Raw genomic sequence first — 19,880 nt, 5'->3', positions numbered from 1 at the left:
TGGCAGGGGTGGGGCTTCTGCAGGTAAGTGACAGTGACGTCAGCGCCGCTTATGAATATTAATCCCCCCTCCCTCCAGTTAGGAACAGCGAAGAGAGGGAGAACTGGAGGGAGGGGGAAGAATATTCATAAGCGGCGCTAACATCACTGCCAGTTAACCTGCAAAAGCCCCGCCCCTGCCAGTTACAGCAAGATATACACATAGAATAAAACTACAATTGCAGGCGAATGGCCGGGCGGATTCGTGTAAGGTAGAGCTCGTTTTGATCAGCGTCTCCCGCACTATCCATCAGTACCTGCGGATAGTGCAGGAGAAAATATCTGACAGTTTTCCTTTTTAATAGTTTCCAGCGGCGCGGCTGCATCTCATTCATTCACAGCGCCGGCGGCCCGCATCTCATTCATTTACAGCGCCGTGGCCCGCATCTCATTCATTTACAGCGCCTGCGGCCCCACATCTCATTCATTTACAGCGCTGGCGGCCCGCATCTCATTCATCTAAGGCGCCGTGGCCCCCATCTCATTCATTTACAGCGCCGGCGGCCCCCATCTCATTCATTTACAGCGCCGGCGGCCCGCATCTCATTCATTTACAGCGCCGGCGGCCCGCATCTCATTCATTTACAGCGCCTGCGGCCCCACATCTCATTCATTTACAGCGCCGTGGCCCCCATCTCATTCATTTACTGCGCCGGCGGCCCGCATCTCATTCATTTACAGCGCCGGCGGCCCGCATCTCATTCATTTACAGCGCTGTGGCCCCGCATCTCATTCATTTACAGCGCCGGCGGCCCGCATCTCATTCATTTACAGCGCCTGCGGCCCCACATCTCATTCATTTACAGCGCTGGCGGCCCGCATCTCATTCATCTAAGGCGCCGTGGCCCGCATCTCATTCATTTACAGCGCCGGCGGCCCGCATCTCATTCATTTACAGCGCCTGCGGCCCCACATCTCATTCATTTACAGCGCCGTGGCCCCCATCTCATTCATTTACAGCGCCGGCGGCCCCCATCTCATTCATTTACAGCGCCGGCGGCCCGCATCTCATTCATTTACAGCACCGGCGGCCCGCATCTCATTCATTTACGGCGCCGCGGCCTGTATCTCATTCATTTACAGCGCCTGCGGCCCCCATCTCATTCATTTACAGCGCCGGCGGCCCGCATCTCATTCATTTATAGCGCCGACGGCCCCACATCTCATTTATTTACAGCGCTCGCAGCCCGCATCTCATTCATTTACAGCGCCGGCGGCCCGCATCTCATTCATTTACAGCGCTAGCGGCCCGCATGTCATTCATTTACAGCGCTGGCGGCCCGCATCTCATTCATTTACAGCGCCGGTTGCCCGCATCTCATTCATTTACAGCGCTGGCGGCCCGCATCTCATTCATTTACAGCGCCGGCGACCTGCATCTCATTCATTTACAGCGCCGGCGGCCCGCATCTCATTCATTCACAGCGCCGGCGGCCCGCATCTCATTCATTTAAATCGCCGGCTGCCCGCATTTCATTCATTTAAAGGGGTACTCTGCCCCAAAGGATAGGGGATAAGATGTCAGATCGCCGGGGTCCCGCTGCTGGGGACCCAGGGGATCGCTGCTGCAGCACCCCACTATCATTACTGCGCAGAGCGAGATCGCTCTGCACGTAATGACGGGCAATACAGGGGCCGGAGCATCGTTACGTCACGGCTCCGCCCCTCGTGATGTCACGGCCCGCCCTGTCAATACAAGTCTATGGGAAGGGGGCGTGGCGGTCGTCACGCCCCCTGCCATAGACTTACATTAAGGGGACGGGCCGTGATGTCATGAGGGGCGGAGCCATGACGTCACGCTGCTCCGGCCCCTGTATCGCCCGTCATTACGCACAGAGCGAACTCTCTCTGTGCAGTAATGATGGCGGGGTGCTGCAGTGGCGATCCCCGGGGTCCCCAGCAGCGGGACCGCGGCGATCTAACATCTTATCCCCTATCCAAAGGGGCAGTGTACTTCTTTAAAGCGCCGGCGGCCCGCATCTCATTCATCTAAAGCGCCGGCGGCCCGCATCTCATTCATCTAAAGCGCCGGCTTCCCGCATCTCATTCATCTAAAGCGCCGGCTTCCCGCATCTCATTCATCTAAAGCGCCGGCTTCCCGCATCTCATTCATCTAAAGCGCCGGCGGCCTGCATCTCATTCATCTAAAGCGCCAGCGGCCCGCATCTCATTCATTTACAGCGCCGGCGGCCTGCATCTCATTGATTTACAGCGCCGGCGGCCCGCATCTCATTCATTTAAAGCGCCGGCTTCTCGCATCTCATTCATTTAAAGCGCCGGCGGACCGCATCTCATTCATTTAAAGCGCCGCGGCCCGCATCTCATTCATCTAAAGCGCCGCAGCCCGCATCTCATTCATCTAAAGCGCCGCAGCCCGCATCTCATTCATCTAAAGCGCCGGCGGCCCGCATCTCATTCATTTACAGCGCCGTGGCCCGCATCTCATTCATTTAAAGCGCCGCGGCCCGCATCTCATTCATCTAAAGCGCCGCAGCCCGCATCTCATTCATCTAAAGCGCCGGCGGCCCGCATCTCATTCATTTAAAGCGCCGGTGGCCCGCATCTCATTCATTTAAAGCGCAGGCGGGCCGCATCTCATTCATCTAAAGCGCCGGCGGCCCGCATCTCATTCATTTAAAGCGCCGGCGGCCCGCATCTCAATCATCTAAAGCGCCGGCGGCCCGCATCTCATTCATTTAAAGCGCCGGCGGCCCGCATCTCATTCATCTAAAGCGCCGGCGGCCCGCATCTCATTCATTTAAAGCGCCGGCGGCCCGCATCTCATTCATTTAAAGCGCCAGCGGCCCCCATCTCATTAATCTAAAGCGCCGGAGGCCCGCATCTCATTCATTTAAAGCGCCGGCTTCCCGCATCTCATTCATTTAAAGCGCCGGCTTCCCGCATCTCATTCATTTAAAGCGCCGGCGGCCCGCATCTCATTCATCTAAAGCGCCGGCGGCCCGCATCTCGTTCATCTAAAGCGCCGGCGGCCCGCATCTCATTCATTTAAAGCGCCGGTGGCCCGCATCTCATTCATTTAAAGCGCAGGCGGGCCGCATCTCATTCATCTAAAGCGCCGGCGGCCCGCATCTCATTCATTTAAAGCGCCGGCGGCCCGCATCTCAATCATCTAAAGCGCCGGCGGCCCGCATCTCATTCATTTAAAGCGCCGGCGGCCCGCATCTCATTCATCTAAAGCGCCGGCGGCCCGCATCTCATTCATTTAAAGCGCCGGCGGCCCGCATCTCATTCATTTAAAGCGCCAGCGGCCCCCATCTCATTAATCTAAAGCGCCGGAGGCCCGCATCTCATTCATTTAAAGTGCCGGCTTCCCGCATCTCATTCATTTAAAGCGCCGGCTTCCCGCATCTCATTCATTTAAAGCGCCGGCGGCCCGCATCTCATTCATCTAAAGCGCCGGCGGCCCGCATCTCGTTCATCTAAAGCGCCGGCGGCCCGCATCTCATTCATCTAAAGCGCCGGCTTCCCGCATCTCATTCATCTAAAGCGCCGGCGGCCCGCATCTCATTCATCTAAAGCGCCGGCTTCCCGCATCTCATTCATCTAAAGCGCCGGCTTCCCGCATCTCATTCATCTAAAGCGCCGGCTTCCCGCATCTCATTCATCTAAAGCATCGGTGGCCCGCATCTCATTCATCTAAAGCGCCGGCTTCCCGCATCTCATTCATCTAAAGCACCGGCTTCCCGCATCTCATTCATCTAAAGCGCCGGCTTCCCGCATCTCATTCATCTAAAGCGCCAGCGGCCCGCATCTCATTGATTTACAGCGCCGTCGGCCCGCATCTCATTGATTTACAGCGCCGGCGGCCCGCATCTCATTCATTTAAAGCGCCGGCTTCCCGCATCTCATTCATTTACAGCGCCGGCTTCCCGCATCTCATTCATCTAAAGCATCGGTGGCCCGCATCTCATTCATCTAAAGCGCCGGCTTCCCGCATCTCATTCATCTAAAGCACCGGCTTCCCGCATCTCATTCATCTAAAGCGCCGGCTTCCCGCATCTCATTCATCTAAAGCGCCAGCGGCCCGCATCTCATTGATTTACAGCGCCGTCGGCCCGCATCTCATTGATTTACAGCGCCGGCGGCCCGCATCTCATTCATTTAAAGCGCCGGCTTCCCGCATCTCATTCATTTACAGCGCCGGCTTCCCGCATCTCATTCATTTAAAGCGCCGGTGGCCCGCATCTCATTCATCTAAAGCGCCGGTGGCCCGCATCTCATTCATTTAAAGCGCAGGCGGCCCGCATCTCATTCATTTAAAGCGCCGGTGGCCCGCATCTCATTCATTTAAAGCGCAGGCGGCCCGCATCTCATTCATCTAAAGCGCCGGCGGCCCGCATCTCATTCATTTAAAGCGCCGGCGGCCCGCATCTCATTCATTTAAAGCGCCGGCTTCCCGCATCTCATTCATTTAAAGCGCCGGCGGCCCGCATCTCATTCATCTAAAGCGCCGGCGGCCCGCATCTCATTCATTTAAAGCGCCGGCGGCCCGCATCTCATTAATCTAAAGCGCCGGAGGCCCGCATCTCATTCATCTAAAGCGCCGGCGGCCCCCATCTCATTCATTTAAAGCGCCGGCTTCCCGCATCTCATTCATTTAAAGCACCGGCTTCCCGCATCTCATTCATTTAAAGCGCAGGCGGGCCGCATCTCATTCATCTAAAGCGCCGGCGGCCCGCATCTCATTCATTTAAAGCGCCGGCGGCCCGCATCTCAATCATCTAAAGCGCCGGCGGCCCGCATCTCATTCATTTAAAGCGCCGGCGGCCCCCATCTCATTCATCTAAAGCGCCGGCGGCCCGCATCTCATTCATTTAAAGCGCCGGCGGCCCGCATCTCATTCATTTAAAGCGCCAGCGGCCCCCATCTCATTAATCTAAAGCGCCGGAGGCCCGCATCTCATTCATTTAAAGTGCCGGCTTCCCGCATCTCATTCATTTAAAGCGCCGGCTTCCCGCATCTCATTCATTTAAAGCGCCGGCGGCCCGCATCTCATTCATCTAAAGCGCCGGCGGCCCGCATCTCGTTCATCTAAAGCGCCGGCGGCCCGCATCTCATTCATCTAAAGCGCCGGCTTCCCGCATCTCATTCATCTAAAGCGCCGGCGGCCCGCATCTCATTCATCTAAAGCGCCGGCTTCCCGCATCTCATTCATCTAAAGCGCCGGCTTCCCGCATCTCATTCATCTAAAGCGCCGGCTTCCCGCATCTCATTCATCTAAAGCATCGGTGGCCCGCATCTCATTCATCTAAAGCGCCGGCTTCCCGCATCTCATTCATCTAAAGCACCGGCTTCCCGCATCTCATTCATCTAAAGCGCCGGCTTCCCGCATCTCATTCATCTAAAGCGCCAGCGGCCCGCATCTCATTGATTTACAGCGCCGTCGGCCCGCATCTCATTGATTTACAGCGCCGGCGGCCCGCATCTCATTCATTTAAAGCGCCGGCTTCCCGCATCTCATTCATTTACAGCGCCGGCTTCCCGCATCTCATTCATCTAAAGCATCGGTGGCCCGCATCTCATTCATCTAAAGCGCCGGCTTCCCGCATCTCATTCATCTAAAGCACCGGCTTCCCGCATCTCATTCATCTAAAGCGCCGGCTTCCCGCATCTCATTCATCTAAAGCGCCAGCGGCCCGCATCTCATTGATTTACAGCGCCGTCGGCCCGCATCTCATTGATTTACAGCGCCGGCGGCCCGCATCTCATTCATTTAAAGCGCCGGCTTCCCGCATCTCATTCATTTACAGCGCCGGCTTCCCGCATCTCATTCATTTAAAGCGCCGGTGGCCCGCATCTCATTCATCTAAAGCGCCGGTGGCCCGCATCTCATTCATTTAAAGCGCAGGCGGCCCGCATCTCATTCATTTAAAGCGCCGGTGGCCCGCATCTCATTCATTTAAAGCGCAGGCGGCCCGCATCTCATTCATCTAAAGCGCCGGCGGCCCGCATCTCATTCATTTAAAGCGCCGGCGGCCCGCATCTCATTCATTTAAAGCGCCGGCTTCCCGCATCTCATTCATTTAAAGCGCCGGCGGCCCGCATCTCATTCATCTAAAGCGCCGGCGGCCCGCATCTCATTCATTTAAAGCGCCGGCGGCCCGCATCTCATTAATCTAAAGCGCCGGAGGCCCGCATCTCATTCATCTAAAGCGCCGGCGGCCCCCATCTCATTCATTTAAAGCGCCGGCTTCCCGCATCTCATTCATTTAAAGCACCGGCTTCCCGCATCTCATTCATTTAAAGCGCCGGCGGCCCGCATCTCATTCATCTAAAGAGCCGGCGGCCCGCATCTCATTCATTTAAAGCGCCGGCGGCCCGCATCTCATTAATCTAAAGCGCCGGAGGCCCGCATCTCATTCATCTAAAGCGCCGGCGGCCCCCATCTCATTCATTTAAAGCGCCGGCTTCCCGCATCTCATTCATTTAAAGCGCCGGCTTCCCGCATCTCATTCATCTAAAGCGCCGGCGGCCCGCATCTCATTCATTTAAAGCGCCTGCGGCCCGCATCTCATTCATTTAAAGCGCCGGCGGCCCGCATCTCATTCATTTAAAGCGCCGGCGGCCCGCATCTCATTCATCTAAAGCGCCGGCGGCCCGCATCTCATTCATTTAAAGCGCCGGCGGCCCGCATCTCATTCATTTAAAGCGCCGGCTTCCCGCATCTCATTCATTTAAAGCGCCGGCGGCCCGCATCTCATTCATCTAAAGCGCCGGCGGCCCGCATCTCATTCATTTAAAGCGCCGGCGGCCCGCATCTCATTAATCTAAAGCGCCGGAGGCCCGCATCTCATTCATCTAAAGCGCCGGCGGCCCCCATCTCATTCATTTAAAGCGCCGGCTTCCCGCATCTCATTCATTTAAAGCACCGGCTTCCCGCATCTCATTCATTTAAAGCGCCGGCGGCCCGCATCTCATTCATCTAAAGAGCCGGCGGCCCGCATCTCATTCATTTAAAGCGCCGGCGGCCCGCATCTCATTAATCTAAAGCGCCGGAGGCCCGCATCTCATTCATCTAAAGCGCCGGCGGCCCCCATCTCATTCATTTAAAGCGCCGGCTTCCCGCATCTCATTCATTTAAAGCGCCGGCTTCCCGCATCTCATTCATCTAAAGCGCCGGCGGCCCGCATCTCATTCATTTAAAGCGCCTGCGGCCCGCATCTCATTCATTTAAAGCGCCGGCGGCCCGCATCTCATTCATTTAAAGCGCCGGCGGCCCGCATCTCATTCATCTAAAGCGCCGGCGGCCCGCATCTCATTCATTTAAAGCGCCGGCGGCCCGCATCTCATTCATCTAAAGCGCCTGCGCCCTTTTCTACAAGCTGCGGAACTAGGTCCTTGCATGGAACTCTTGACATGATAGGGTAAAAGTTCTCGTTGGGAATCCTAAGGCGGATTTTTGTGGATGTAACACATTTTTCATGGTGCCGATTTTCAAGCTCCAAATCCATAAGTTCTATGGTGGCTACTTGTTCCTGAAGAGACACTTTGTTAGGAATACGGGTGCTACCTTTGCCAATTAAATAATTCCTGGTAGAGTCGAATTCTATTTCTTCACTCCGGTGTTCCATTAAACAAAAATACCTTTTTACCGTGAGCAACCTAATAAACCTGTTTATGTCCCAAAGTGTCTGATAGAAATGAAAGGGGTACTCCGCTGCTCAGTGTTTGGAACAAACTGTTCCGAACACTGGAGCCCCGCCCCCTCATGATGCCCCACCCCCTCAATGCATGTCTATGGGAGGGGGTGTGGCAGCCGTCACGCCCCCTCCCATAGACTTGCATTGAGGGGGCGGGGCGTGACATCAGGAGGGGGTGGGGCTATGATGTCACAAGCTACCGACTCCAGCTTTTGGAACAGTTTGGTCCAAACGCTGAGCAGCAGAGTACCCCTTTAAGCTGTGCTTCTGGTACAAAACAACCTTTAGTGAGAATATTGATCTGATCCTTAGTGAAAACGCATGCCGACATGTTAATAACTGTACATTCCGTGGTCTCTGTATTATTTAGGGCTTCATGTTGTCGTTCCGGCCATATTTTTGCCCTCTGGTTCTTACGCCCTGTGCGTCTGGATTTTTTTCTTTTTATTTGGGTCGTTTTTTTGGTTTCATTGACCTCTCGTGCACCTTGTTAGTATAGCTTGTTTGTTCCCCGTTTTTTGCATGTCGGGGATCTGGGGTTCTTGGGGTGTTATTTCGTGTCGATCTCTCGTCCCCAGACTCTCATAATTGGCTGAGGAGAAGGTGACTTTTTACTCAGTGTGTTTTTATTGTGCGTTTTCTTGAGTATTGATTTTGCCCATTTGCCCCTGTCTTCCCTTACATAGCTCCTCCTGGTGGCTCAGTCTTCCCTTACATAGCTCCTCCTGGTGGCTCAGTCTTCCCTTACATAGCTCCTCCTGGTGGCTCAGTCTTCCCTTACATAGCTCCTCCTGGTGGCTCAGTCTTCCCTTACATAGCTCCTCCTGGTGGCTCAGTCTTCCCTTACATAGCTCCCCCTGGTGGATTAGTCTTCCCTTACATAGCTCCTCCTGGTGGCTCAGTCTTCCCTTACATAGCTCCTCCTGGTGGCTCAATCTTCCCTTACATAGCTCCTCCTGATGGATCAGTCTTCCCTTACATAGCTCCCCCTGGTGGATCAGTCTTCCCTTACATAGCTCCTCCTGGTGGCTCAGTCTTCCCTTACATAGCTCCTCCTGGTGGCTCAATCTTCCCTTACATAGCTCCTCCTGATGGCTCAGTCTTCCCTTACATAGCTCCTCCTGGTGGCTCAGTCTTCCCTTACATAGCTCCTCCTGGTGGATCAGTCTTCCCTTACATAGCTCCCCCTGGTGGCTCAGTCTTCCCTTACATAGCTCCTCCTGGTGGATCAGTCTTCCCTTACATAGCTCCTCCTGGTGGCTCCGTCTTCTCTTACATAGCTCCTTCTGGTGGATCAGTCTTCCCTTACATAGCTCCTCCTGGTGGCTCAGTCTTCTCTTACATAGCTCCTCCTGGTGGCTCAGTCTTCCCTTACATAGCTCCTCCTGGTGGCTCCGTCTTCTTTTACATAGCTCCTCCTGGTGGCTCAGTCTTCCCTTACATAGCTCCTCCTGGTGGCTCAGTCTTCCCTTACATAGCTCCTCCTGGTGGATCAGTCTTCCCTTACATAGCTCCCCCTGGTGGCTCAGTCTTCCCTTACATAGCTCCCCCTGGTGGATCAGTCTTCCCTTACATAGCTCCTCCTGGTTGTTCAGTCTTCCCTTACATAGCTCCTCCTGGTGGCTCAGTCTTCCCTTACATAGCTCCCCCTGGTGGCTCAGTCTTCCCTTACATAGCTCCTTCTGGTGGATCAGTCTTCCCTTACATAGCTCCTCCTGGTGGATCAGTCTTCCCTTACATAGCTCCTCCTGGTGGCTCCGTCTTCTCTTACATAGCTCCTCCTGGTGTCTCAGTCTTCTCTTACATAGCTCCTCCTGGTGGCTCAGTCTTCTCTTACATAGCTCCTCCTGGTGGCTCAGTCTTCCCTTACATAGCTCCCCCTGGTGGCTCAGTCTTCCCTTACATAGCTCCTCCTGGTTGTTCAGTCTTCCCTTACATAGCTCCTCCTGGTGGCTCAGTCTTCCCTTACATAGCTCCCCCTGGTGGCTCAGTCTTCCCTTACATAGCTCCTTCTGGTGGATCAGTATTCTCTTACATAGCACCCCCTGGTGGCTCAGCCTTCCCTTACATAGCTCCTCCTGGTGGATCAGTCTTACCTTACATAGCTCCTCCTGGTGGATCAGTCTTCCCTTACATAGCTCCTCCTGGTGGCTCCGTCTTCTCTTACATAGCTCCTCCTGGCGTCTCAGTCTTCTCTTACATAGCTCCTCCTGGTTGTTCAGTCTTCCCTTACATAGCTCCTCCTGGTGGCTCAGTCTTCTCTTACATAGCTCCTCCTGGTTGTTCAGTCTTCCCTTACATAGCTCCTCCTGGTGGCTCAGTCTTCCCTTACATAGCTCCCCCTGGTGGCTCAGTCTTCCCTTACATAGCTCCTTCTGGTGGATCAGTCTTCTCTTACATAGCTCCTCCTGGTGGCTCAGCCTTCCCTTACATAGCTCCTCCTGGTGGATCAGTCTTACCTTACATAGCTCCTCCTGGTGGATCAGTCTTCCCTTACATAGCTCCTCCTGGTGGCTCCGTCTTCTCTGACATAGCTCCTCCTGGTGTCTCAGTCTTCTCTTACATAGCTCCCCCTGGTGGCTCAGTCTTCCCTTACATAGCTCCCCCTGGTGGCTCAGTCTTCTCTTACATAGCTCCTCCTGGTGGCTCAGTCTTCCCTTACATAGCTCCTCCTGGTGGCCCAGCCTTCCCTTACATAGCTCCTCCTCTCCTAGTGGCCCAGCCTTCCCTTACATAGCTCCTCCTGGTGGATCAGTCTTCTCTTACATAGCTCCTCCTGGTGGCTCAGTCTTCCCTTACATAGCTCCTCCTGGTGGCTCAGTCTTCCCTTACATAGCTCCCCCTGGTGGCTCAGTCTTCTCTTACATAGCTCCTCCTGGTGTCTCAGTCTTCCCTTACATAGCTCCTCCTGGTGGCTCAGTCTTCTCTTACATTGCTCCCCCTGGTGGCTCAGTCTTCCTTTACATGGATCTCACTTATATGGTCTTCAGAGCCTGTGTACACCTTTTTATCTACCACTATATGGTCACTGTATGAGGGATGCTGGAGAAGCAGCGTGAATGGATGAGCCCTTCCTGTCAGGTGTTAACAGTCCTGTAGTGTAATGGTTGGGGGAGAGGAGACCTCTAAATTACATCTAACTCTAGTTCTCAGTTCTGGATATAGAAGTTGGACTAGAGATAAGAATGTGAGGCCTATGTTACCTCCACCTCCCTGTACAATGACCTCGCCACAGGTCACAGAGCATGCCCAGAAAGGGAGTCAATAGGGTCCCATCCAGTCTATTGTTTCCTATGATCATATATCAATAATCACTAATACCAGTATACATGGAGTAATATTATCATCATACATATTACCATTATACTGTTACTGACCAAATCCCGTATACTGAGACCAAAATTAATAATAATACCTGTATACAAGGAGGAATATTATCACCATACATATTACCATTATACTGTTACTGACCAAATCCTGTATACTGAGACCAAAATTAACAATAATACCAGTATACAAGGAGGAATATTATCACCATTCATATTACCATTATACTGTTACTGACCAAATCTTGTATACTGAGACCAATATTACCAATAATACCAGTATACAAGGAGGATTATCATCACCATACATATTACCATTATACTGTTACTGACCAAATCCTGTATACTGAGACCAAAATTAACAATAATACCAGTATACAAGGAGGAATATTATCACTATACACATTACCATCATACTGTTACTGACCAAATCCCATATACTGACACCAATATTACCTATAATACCAATATACAAAGAGTAATATTATCACCATACATATTACCATCATACTGTTACTGACCAAATCCTGTATACTGAGACCAATATTACCAATAATACCAGTATTCAAGCAGGAAAATTTCAATAGGACAATAATCCCAAACATACAGGAAAGAAAGAAAATAAAGCTGCTAGAATGGCCTGACCCATCACATGACTTATATCCGATTGAGAACCTATGGAAATAAGGTAAGCTACCATCGGCCTCTTCTATGGATAGTTATCTTCACATCCTGAAAGTTCCACGGGCCTCTTCTACGGATTATGATCTTTACATTCTGAAGGTTCTGCTGGCCCCTTTTATGGATCATGATCTTCATATCCTGAGGGTGAAAAGCGGCCCACACCATCATGTTCTTTCTTCTTTACTTCATTGTTGGTGTTTTTAGGGTGATGTGCGGGGTCATTTCTCATAGAAAAGGCCCGTGGAACCTTCAGGATATGAAAACCATGATCCATAAAAAAGGACTGAGGAACCTTCAGGATGTGAAGATCATGATCCATAGAATAGGCCCACAGAACCTTTAGGATCTGAAGACTGTGTGGAAGAATGGTTCAGAATCCCCCCAGAACAATGCAGGAGACTAGTTTTTCCATACAGGAGGCCTCTCGGAGCCGTTATCACCAACAAAGGTTCTGTACAAAGTATTCAAGAAATATCAAGATGTGTTTTCAATACTTTGCCCTTGTCATGTGACATTATTACAAATCATTTTTTTTAATGTGTATGGATTGTATCCCGGAGTGACCCCAAAAAGAAGGAAACTTTAAAGGGGTGGGTGGGGTGGGGGGGGGGGGAAGAGAGATCATCTCCTCTGTATTCTCTTCTGGGGTCAGGGGACCATGAAAAACTGCATCTAAACTTCATGTATGTTTCTAACCTAATAATAATTTATACATTTCCCATAATCCATTTTTATCCCAACAGGAAATCCCAGTAAGAACATAGAAGACGTCATGTTATCTGTGAGTGATAAAGGAGAAGATGGAGAGATCATGGAGCGCTCCTCAGGACAAGATGGAGAGATCATGGAGCGCTCCTCAGGACAAGATGGAGAGATCATGGAGCGCTCCTCAGGACAAGATGGAGAGATCATGGAGCGCTCCTCAGGACAAGATGGAGAGATCATGGAGCGCTCCTCAGGACAAGATGGAGAGATCATGGAGCGCTCCTCAGGACAAGATGGAGAGATCATGGAGCGCTCCTCAGGACAAGATGGAGAGATCATGGAGCGCTCTTCAGGAGAAGATGGAGAGATCATGGAGCGCTCCTCAGGAGATGACCTTCTTACCCCTAATGTCCATCCAGATCTATCCTATAATAATCCCCCTGATCATGAGGAACCTTCTCCTGACCAACCACACATTGTTACCACAAGGACAGAGAAGAAAGGGGGGAAAAGGATTCAATGTGATGAATGTGGGAAAGAGTTTACAACAAGAACCAACCTTGTTATACATATAAGAAGTCACACAGGCGAGAAGCCATATTCATGTTCAGAATGTGGAAAATGCTTTATAAGTAAATCACATCTTACTAGACATGAGCGAATTCACACAGGAGTGAAGCCATATTCATGCTCAGAATGTGATAAATGTTATACATCTAAATCAAACCTTGTTATACATATGAGAAGTCACACAGGTGAGAAGCCATATTCATGTTCAGAATCCTTTACATATAAATCATCACATGAAAAGAGTCACATAGAGAATCCATATTCATGTTCTGAATGTGGAAAATGCTTTGCAAGCAAAGGATATCTTGCTGTACATGAGCGAATTCACACAGGAGAGAAGCCATATTCATGCTCAGAATGTGGGAATTTTTTTACACGGAAAGGACATCTTGTTAGACACTTGAGAATCCACACAGGGAAGAAACCATATTCATCTTCAGAATGTCAAAAATCCTTTACATATAAATCATCACATGAAAGAAGTGGCATAGTGAAGCCATATTCATGTTCTGAATGTTGCAAATGTTTTTTAAATAAATTTAGCCTTGTTAGACATAAGAAAATTCACACAGGAGAGGGGCCAAATTCATGTTCAGAATGTGAGAAATGCTTTGCTAGTAAATCAGAGCTCATTGTACACGAGAGAAGTCACACAGGGGAAAAACCATATTCGTGTTCAGAATGTGGGAAATGTTTTCAACATAAATCACATCTTGTTAGACATGAGAAAATTCACACAGGAGAGAAGCCGTATTCATGTTCAGAATGTGGGAAATGCTTCTTAAATAAATCACATCTTGTAATGCATGAGAGAATTCACACGGGGGAGAAGCCATATTCATGTTCAGAGTGTGGAAAATGTTTTACAAAAAATTCAAATCTTGCTTCACATGAGAGAATTCACACAGGAGAGATGCCATATTCATGTTCAGAATGTGGGAAATGTTTTAGACATAAATTTGGTCTTGATTTTCATATAAAAAGTCACACAAAGGAAAAGCCATATTCATGTTCAGAATGTGGGAAATGTTTTATAACTAAATCAGAGCTTGTTAAGCATGAGAGAATTCACACGGGGGAGAAGCCCTATTCATGTTCAGAGTGTGGAAAATGTTTTACAAGAAATTCTTATCTTGTTATGCATGAAAGAAGCCACACGGGAGAGAAGCCATATTCATGTTCAGAATGTGGGAAATGTTTTTCAATGTATTCAAATCTTACTACACATGAGAGAATTCACACAGGTGAGAAGCCCTATTCGTGTTCAGAATGTGGGAAATGTTTTGTACAGAAATCAGGTCTTCTTATTCATATAAAAAGGTCACACAAAGGTGATGTAAGGAACTGAAGGGTTAACTTGCACTGAGAGCTTTTGTTTGGTTTTGTTGCTTTGGTTACACCTGTCTGGACTGGTCAGCTGACCTTGATTGGAGCACCTGCTCTGGCTCCATATAAACTGGCAGTCAACTCCCAGTCTTTGCCTGCTTAAGAGCTCAGTTTGTACTCTAGCTCGCCTTCTCCATGGTTGTGGACCTGTTATTTAGGACAGGTAGGCAGGGACAGGAGGAGTGAGCGAGAATAGTGTGCACTCCTTCCCTGCCCAGTCCTGACAGGTGAAGCAACATTCATGTTCAAAATGTGGAAAATGTTTTGTAAAAAAAATCATGTTTTGCTAAACATGAGAAAGTCACACAGGAGTCTGAGGCAAAATAATAAATAAAAAAATATATATAATAATATTGAAAATAGAAATATGAAAATTCAGGGAACGTAACAAAATTTGATGTTTCCTGATTCTATGTTCACGATTAATTGACCTGACAATAAACTTCATTATTAAACATAAGATCAACATTAACTCTTGATCATCACAAACCTGGAGTCATGTGATTTTTATTCTGGGGTTGTAATTTTTGTACGAAAGAAGCCATATTCATATTCAGAATGTGGGAAACGTTTTACAACTAAACAAAGTCTAGTTACACATGAGAGAATTCACAAAGGGAAGAAGTTATTTTCATGCTCGGAATGTGGGAAATGTTTTGAGCAGAAAGCATATCTTGTTGGCCACAAGAGACGTCCGATGGAAGAAGCCATATTCATGTTCAGAATGCGGAAAATGTTTTGCAAAAAAATCTGCACCAGAAATTCAAAGCAGAATTTCAAAGCAGAATTCCGTAGTGACCCCCACCTAACAGGTACAGGGGTTCAAATTCCTTCCCTAAGTCGGGACTGAAAGTGAGTACATCCTTCGCCCACTTTAGATATGCTCTAGCAAATAGGCTAGGCCCCACCAACCATAACAACAAGTCGGGTTTCAGTAGTAGTCTGCAAGGGTTCCAGGTTAAGAGGAAAGAAGGCACCCACCTGAGCAGATACTTCTGTGCAGAGGGACCAACAGAGGAGCAAAAAAGGCCTGGTGTTTGCCCCATTGGCATTGTCCTTGAATACTGGGGCAATCTCACTGTGGACGGAGATGTCCAGCACTGATGCCTGCACGCTTATTAGACAGCTAAGGGGAGGGGGGTCTCAAGAAAATCAGGAAATGGGGTCAAAAACATGTTGGGGAGAATCAAAGGTCCTGATAAAAGTCCCAAAATACCGATGAAAAGTAGGTGGCTCCGTTAGCCCTAGACCTGAGATATTGTGTATACCAGAGATAGAAGTAAAGGGGGTGGCTCGTCCTGGCAAGGTAGGCAGGTAGTCTGTTCCCCAAAGAGGACTATTATCACCATACACATTACCATCATACTGTTACTGACCAAATCCTGTATACTGAGACTAATATTACCAATAATACCAGTATACAAGGAGGAATATTATCACCATACATGTTACCATCATACTGTTACTGACCAAATCCTGTATACTGAGACCGATATTACCAATAATACCAGTATACAAGCAGAAAAATTATCACCATACATATTATCATCATACTGTTACTGACCAAATCCTGTATACTGAGACCGATATTACCAATAATACCAGTATACAAGGAGGAATATTATCACTAGAGATGAGCGAATTTACAGTGACTCCATTCGTCACAAACTTCTCGACAGTTGATGACTTTAGCCTGCATAAATTAGTTCAGCTTTCAGGTGCTCCAGTGGCTGGAAAAGGTGGATACAGTCCAAAGAGAGTCTCCAGCCACCGGAGCACCTGAAAGCTGAACTAATTTATGCAGGCTAAAGTCATCAACTGCAGAGCCGAGAAGTTCATGAATTCGCTCATCTCTAATTATCACCATACATATTACCATCATACTGTTACTGACCAAATCCTGTATAGTGACCAATATTATCAATAATACCAGTATACATGGAGTAATATTATCATCATACATATTACCATCATCCTGTTACTGACCAAATCCTATATACTGAGACTAATATTACCAATAATACCAGTATAAAAGGAGGAATATTATCACCATACATATTACCATCATACTGTTACTGACCAAATCCTGTATACTGAGACCAATATTACCAATAATAATACCAGTATACAAGGAGGAATATTATCACCATACATATTACCATCATACTGTTACTGACCAAATCCTGTATACTGAGACAAATATTACCAATAATACCAGTATACAAGGAGGAATATTATCACCATACATATTACCATCATACTGTTACTGACCAAATCCTGTATACCGAGACCAATATTACCAATAATACCAGTATACAAGGAGGAATATTATCACCATACATATTACCATCATACTGTTACTGACCAAATCCTGTATACTGAGACCAATATTACCAATAATACCAGTATACAAGGAGGAATATTATCACCATACATATTACCATCATACTGTTACTGACCAAATCCTGTATACTGAGACCAATATTACCAATAATAATACCAGTATACAAGGAGGAATATTATCCCCATACATATTACCATCATACTGTTACTTACCAAATCCTGTATACTGAGACCAATATTACTAATAATAATACCAGTATACAAGGAGGAATATTATCCCCATACATATTACCATCATCCTGTTACTGACCAAATCCTGTATACTGAGACTAATATTACCAATAATACCAGTATACAAGGAGTAATATTATCACCATACATATTACCATCATACTGTTACTGACCAAATCCTGTATACTGAGACCAATAATACCAGTATACAAGGAGGAATATTATCACCATACATATTACCATCATACTGTTACTGACCAAATCCTGTATACTGAGACCAATATTACCAATAATACCAGTATAAAAGGAGGAATATTATCACCATACACATTACCATCATCCTGTTACTGACCAAATCCTGTATACTGAGACCAAAATTACCAATAATAATACCAGTATACAAGGAGGAATATTATCACCATACATATTACCATCATACTGTTACTGTCCAAATCCTGTATACTGAGACTAATATTACCAATAATACCAGTATACAAGGAGGAATATTATCACCATACATATTACCATCATCCTGTTACTGTCCAAATCCTGTATACTGAGACTAATATTACCAATAATACCAGTATACAAGGAGGAATATTATCACCATACATATTACCATCATACTGTTACTGACAAAATCCTGTATACTGAGACTAATATTACCAATAATACCAGTATACAAGAAGGAATATTATGACCATACATATTACCATCATAATGTTACTGACCAAATCCTGTATACTGAGACCAATATTACCAATAATAATACCAGTATACAAGGAGGAATATTATCACCATACATATTACCATCATCCTGTTACTGACCAAATCCTGTATACTGAGACCAATAATACCAGTATACAAGGAGTCAAAAACTCATGGAGTCATTCAATTATAATTTAAAAATTATTTATTTAGACATTATTAAAACAGTATGTAGCAAGAAATATATAAAAAAGGAAGAGGGAGAGAAAACCAATACAGGGGGGGAGTTGAGACCACCTGCAAACACTGATGTTGTCATATAGTATAGATGTAAACAAAGGACTAAGATGGAAAGTGCATAACATATTACATAATGGCATCAGCCTAAAGCTGTAACTTAAAGCAGTTCCCTATCGGTCTCTGATACCTACATCACAAAGTGCAGACAGCAGGAGTGACGCCACCCCAACGTACGTTTCGGTACGATCCTTCGTCCTGGGGGTGGCGTCCTCACAGTGCTGGAAGCTATTTATATAATGAACAGCCAATCATGGAACATAAGCAATAACAAATCGTGGGTGTATACCTTATTCATAAGCCTGTTCCTCCTCTGACATGGCGCATGAAGCACGAGCCCGAATGCTGCGCTTACTTCCGGGTCGCGCGTCCATCACCCGATCACATGATCAAAAATGGTCACATGATGAGCGGCATATGACGCGCACCCGGAAGCGCACGGCGCCGGGACTCGGCGCATGCGCACTCGAGTTGTAAGGGGACTTAGTGCATTGAAGCACTGATTTAGTTACATAGATAATGAACAAGAGATACAATGCATGCAATAACAAAAGGGACTTTTAAAAATTATCATATAAGATGTTATCTATTATTAAAACAGCAATTCATATTTTATAAAAATTGTAAAGAGGGGGGCTGTCAGGATTCGGCAGGCTGGAGGTGGATCCTCTGTGTCAGAGAGGGATTGGCGTGGACCGTGCCGGCGGACCGGTTCTAAGTTGCTACTGGTATTCACCAGAGCCCGCCGCAAAGCGAGATGGTCTTGCAGCGGCGGTAGCAACCAGGTCATATCCACCAGCAACGGCTCAACCTCTCTGACTGCTGAGATAGGCGCGGTACAAGGGATTAGGCAAGAGCAAGGTCGGACGTAGCAGAAGGTCAGGGCAGGCAGCAAGGATCGTAGTCAGGGACAACGGCAGGAGGTCTGGAACACTGGCTTGGGATACACAAGGAAACGCTTTCACTGGCACAATGGCAACAAGATCCGGCAAGGAAGGGAAGGGGAAGTGAGGTTATATGGACAGGGAGCAGGTGGAAGCTAATTTAGACTGATTGGGCGTGGAGGAGCAGGGGCCCGGAGCGCTCGGCGTAACAGTACCCCCCCCCCTTAGGTCTCCCCCTCTTTTTATCTCCTTGTCCCTTCAACTGAGAAGAGAACATAGGGGGCGCCTCTTGAGTTTCCTTCCGGAACATAAAAAAGTCCTGGGTAGCTACATCAGCGGCCGGTAATCCAGAAGTAGTGGGAATGGGGAGGGGGGGCAGAGGGTGAAGCATGTCACAGAGCAGAGTGTCCGCAGGATGGGGGCTATGAGGAGGCACAGCACAGTCCTGATAGGCCTTGGGGAGACCAGGCACAGGAGGAGACACTGAGGCCCGACAGACGGGACTGGGAGAAGACGTGAGGCATTTCTTGCGGCAAGCAGGACCCCAATTCTTGATCTCCCCGGTGGTCCAGTGAAGGGTGGGAGAATGATGCTGGAGCCATGGCAGACCGAGGAGGACTTCAGAGGTGCAGTTGGGCAGACCGAAAAATTACATTTTCCCGTGATGCAGTCCAATGCTCATAAGCAAGGGCTCTGTGCGGTAACGCACAGTGCAGTCCAACTTCACTCCGTTGACCGAAGAAATGTAGAGCGGCTTGACGAGACGGGTCACCAGGACGCAGAATCTATTCACCAAAGAGGCCAGAATAAAATTTCCAGAAGAACCAGAGTCCAAGAAGGCCACGGCTGAGAAGGAGGAGTTGGCAGAAGGAGAAATCCGCACGGGCACAGTGAGACGTGGAGAAGCAGACTTCGTACCAAGAGACGCCACACCCACGTGAGCTGGGTGCGTGCGTGCATTTCCCAGACGTGGAGGACGAATAGGGCAATCCACCAAGAAATGTTTGGTACTAGCGCAGTACAGACATAAATTTTTATCCCTACGGC

At 48.5% G+C, this 19,880-nt stretch overlaps 1 protein-coding gene across 19 annotated transcripts in view; it reads left to right on the top strand.

Annotated features, from left to right (window-relative positions):
• The window catches only part of LOC130277649 (zinc finger protein 569-like), a 614,204-nt gene extending 599,362 nt beyond the window's left edge, over positions 1 to 14,842 (top strand). For all 19 annotated transcript variants that reach the window (XM_056528628.1, XM_056528574.1, XM_056528592.1 and 16 more), the window contains one exon: positions 12,453 to 14,842. In XM_056528628.1, the coding sequence (XP_056384603.1) occupies positions 12,453 to 14,332 (1,880 nt within the window). In that variant the 3' untranslated portion in view covers positions 14,333 to 14,842. The remainder of the gene's footprint in view (positions 1 to 12,452) is intronic.
• Positions 14,843 to 19,880: the final 5,038 nt, after the last annotated feature.

This window comes from Hyla sarda, chromosome 1 (genome assembly GCF_029499605.1).
Source record: "Hyla sarda isolate aHylSar1 chromosome 1, aHylSar1.hap1, whole genome shotgun sequence".
Lineage (NCBI taxonomy): Eukaryota > Metazoa > Chordata > Amphibia > Anura > Hylidae > Hyla > Hyla sarda.
Note: the sequence above shows the minus strand (reverse complement) of the source record. Positions and strands in the feature narration are given on the sequence as shown.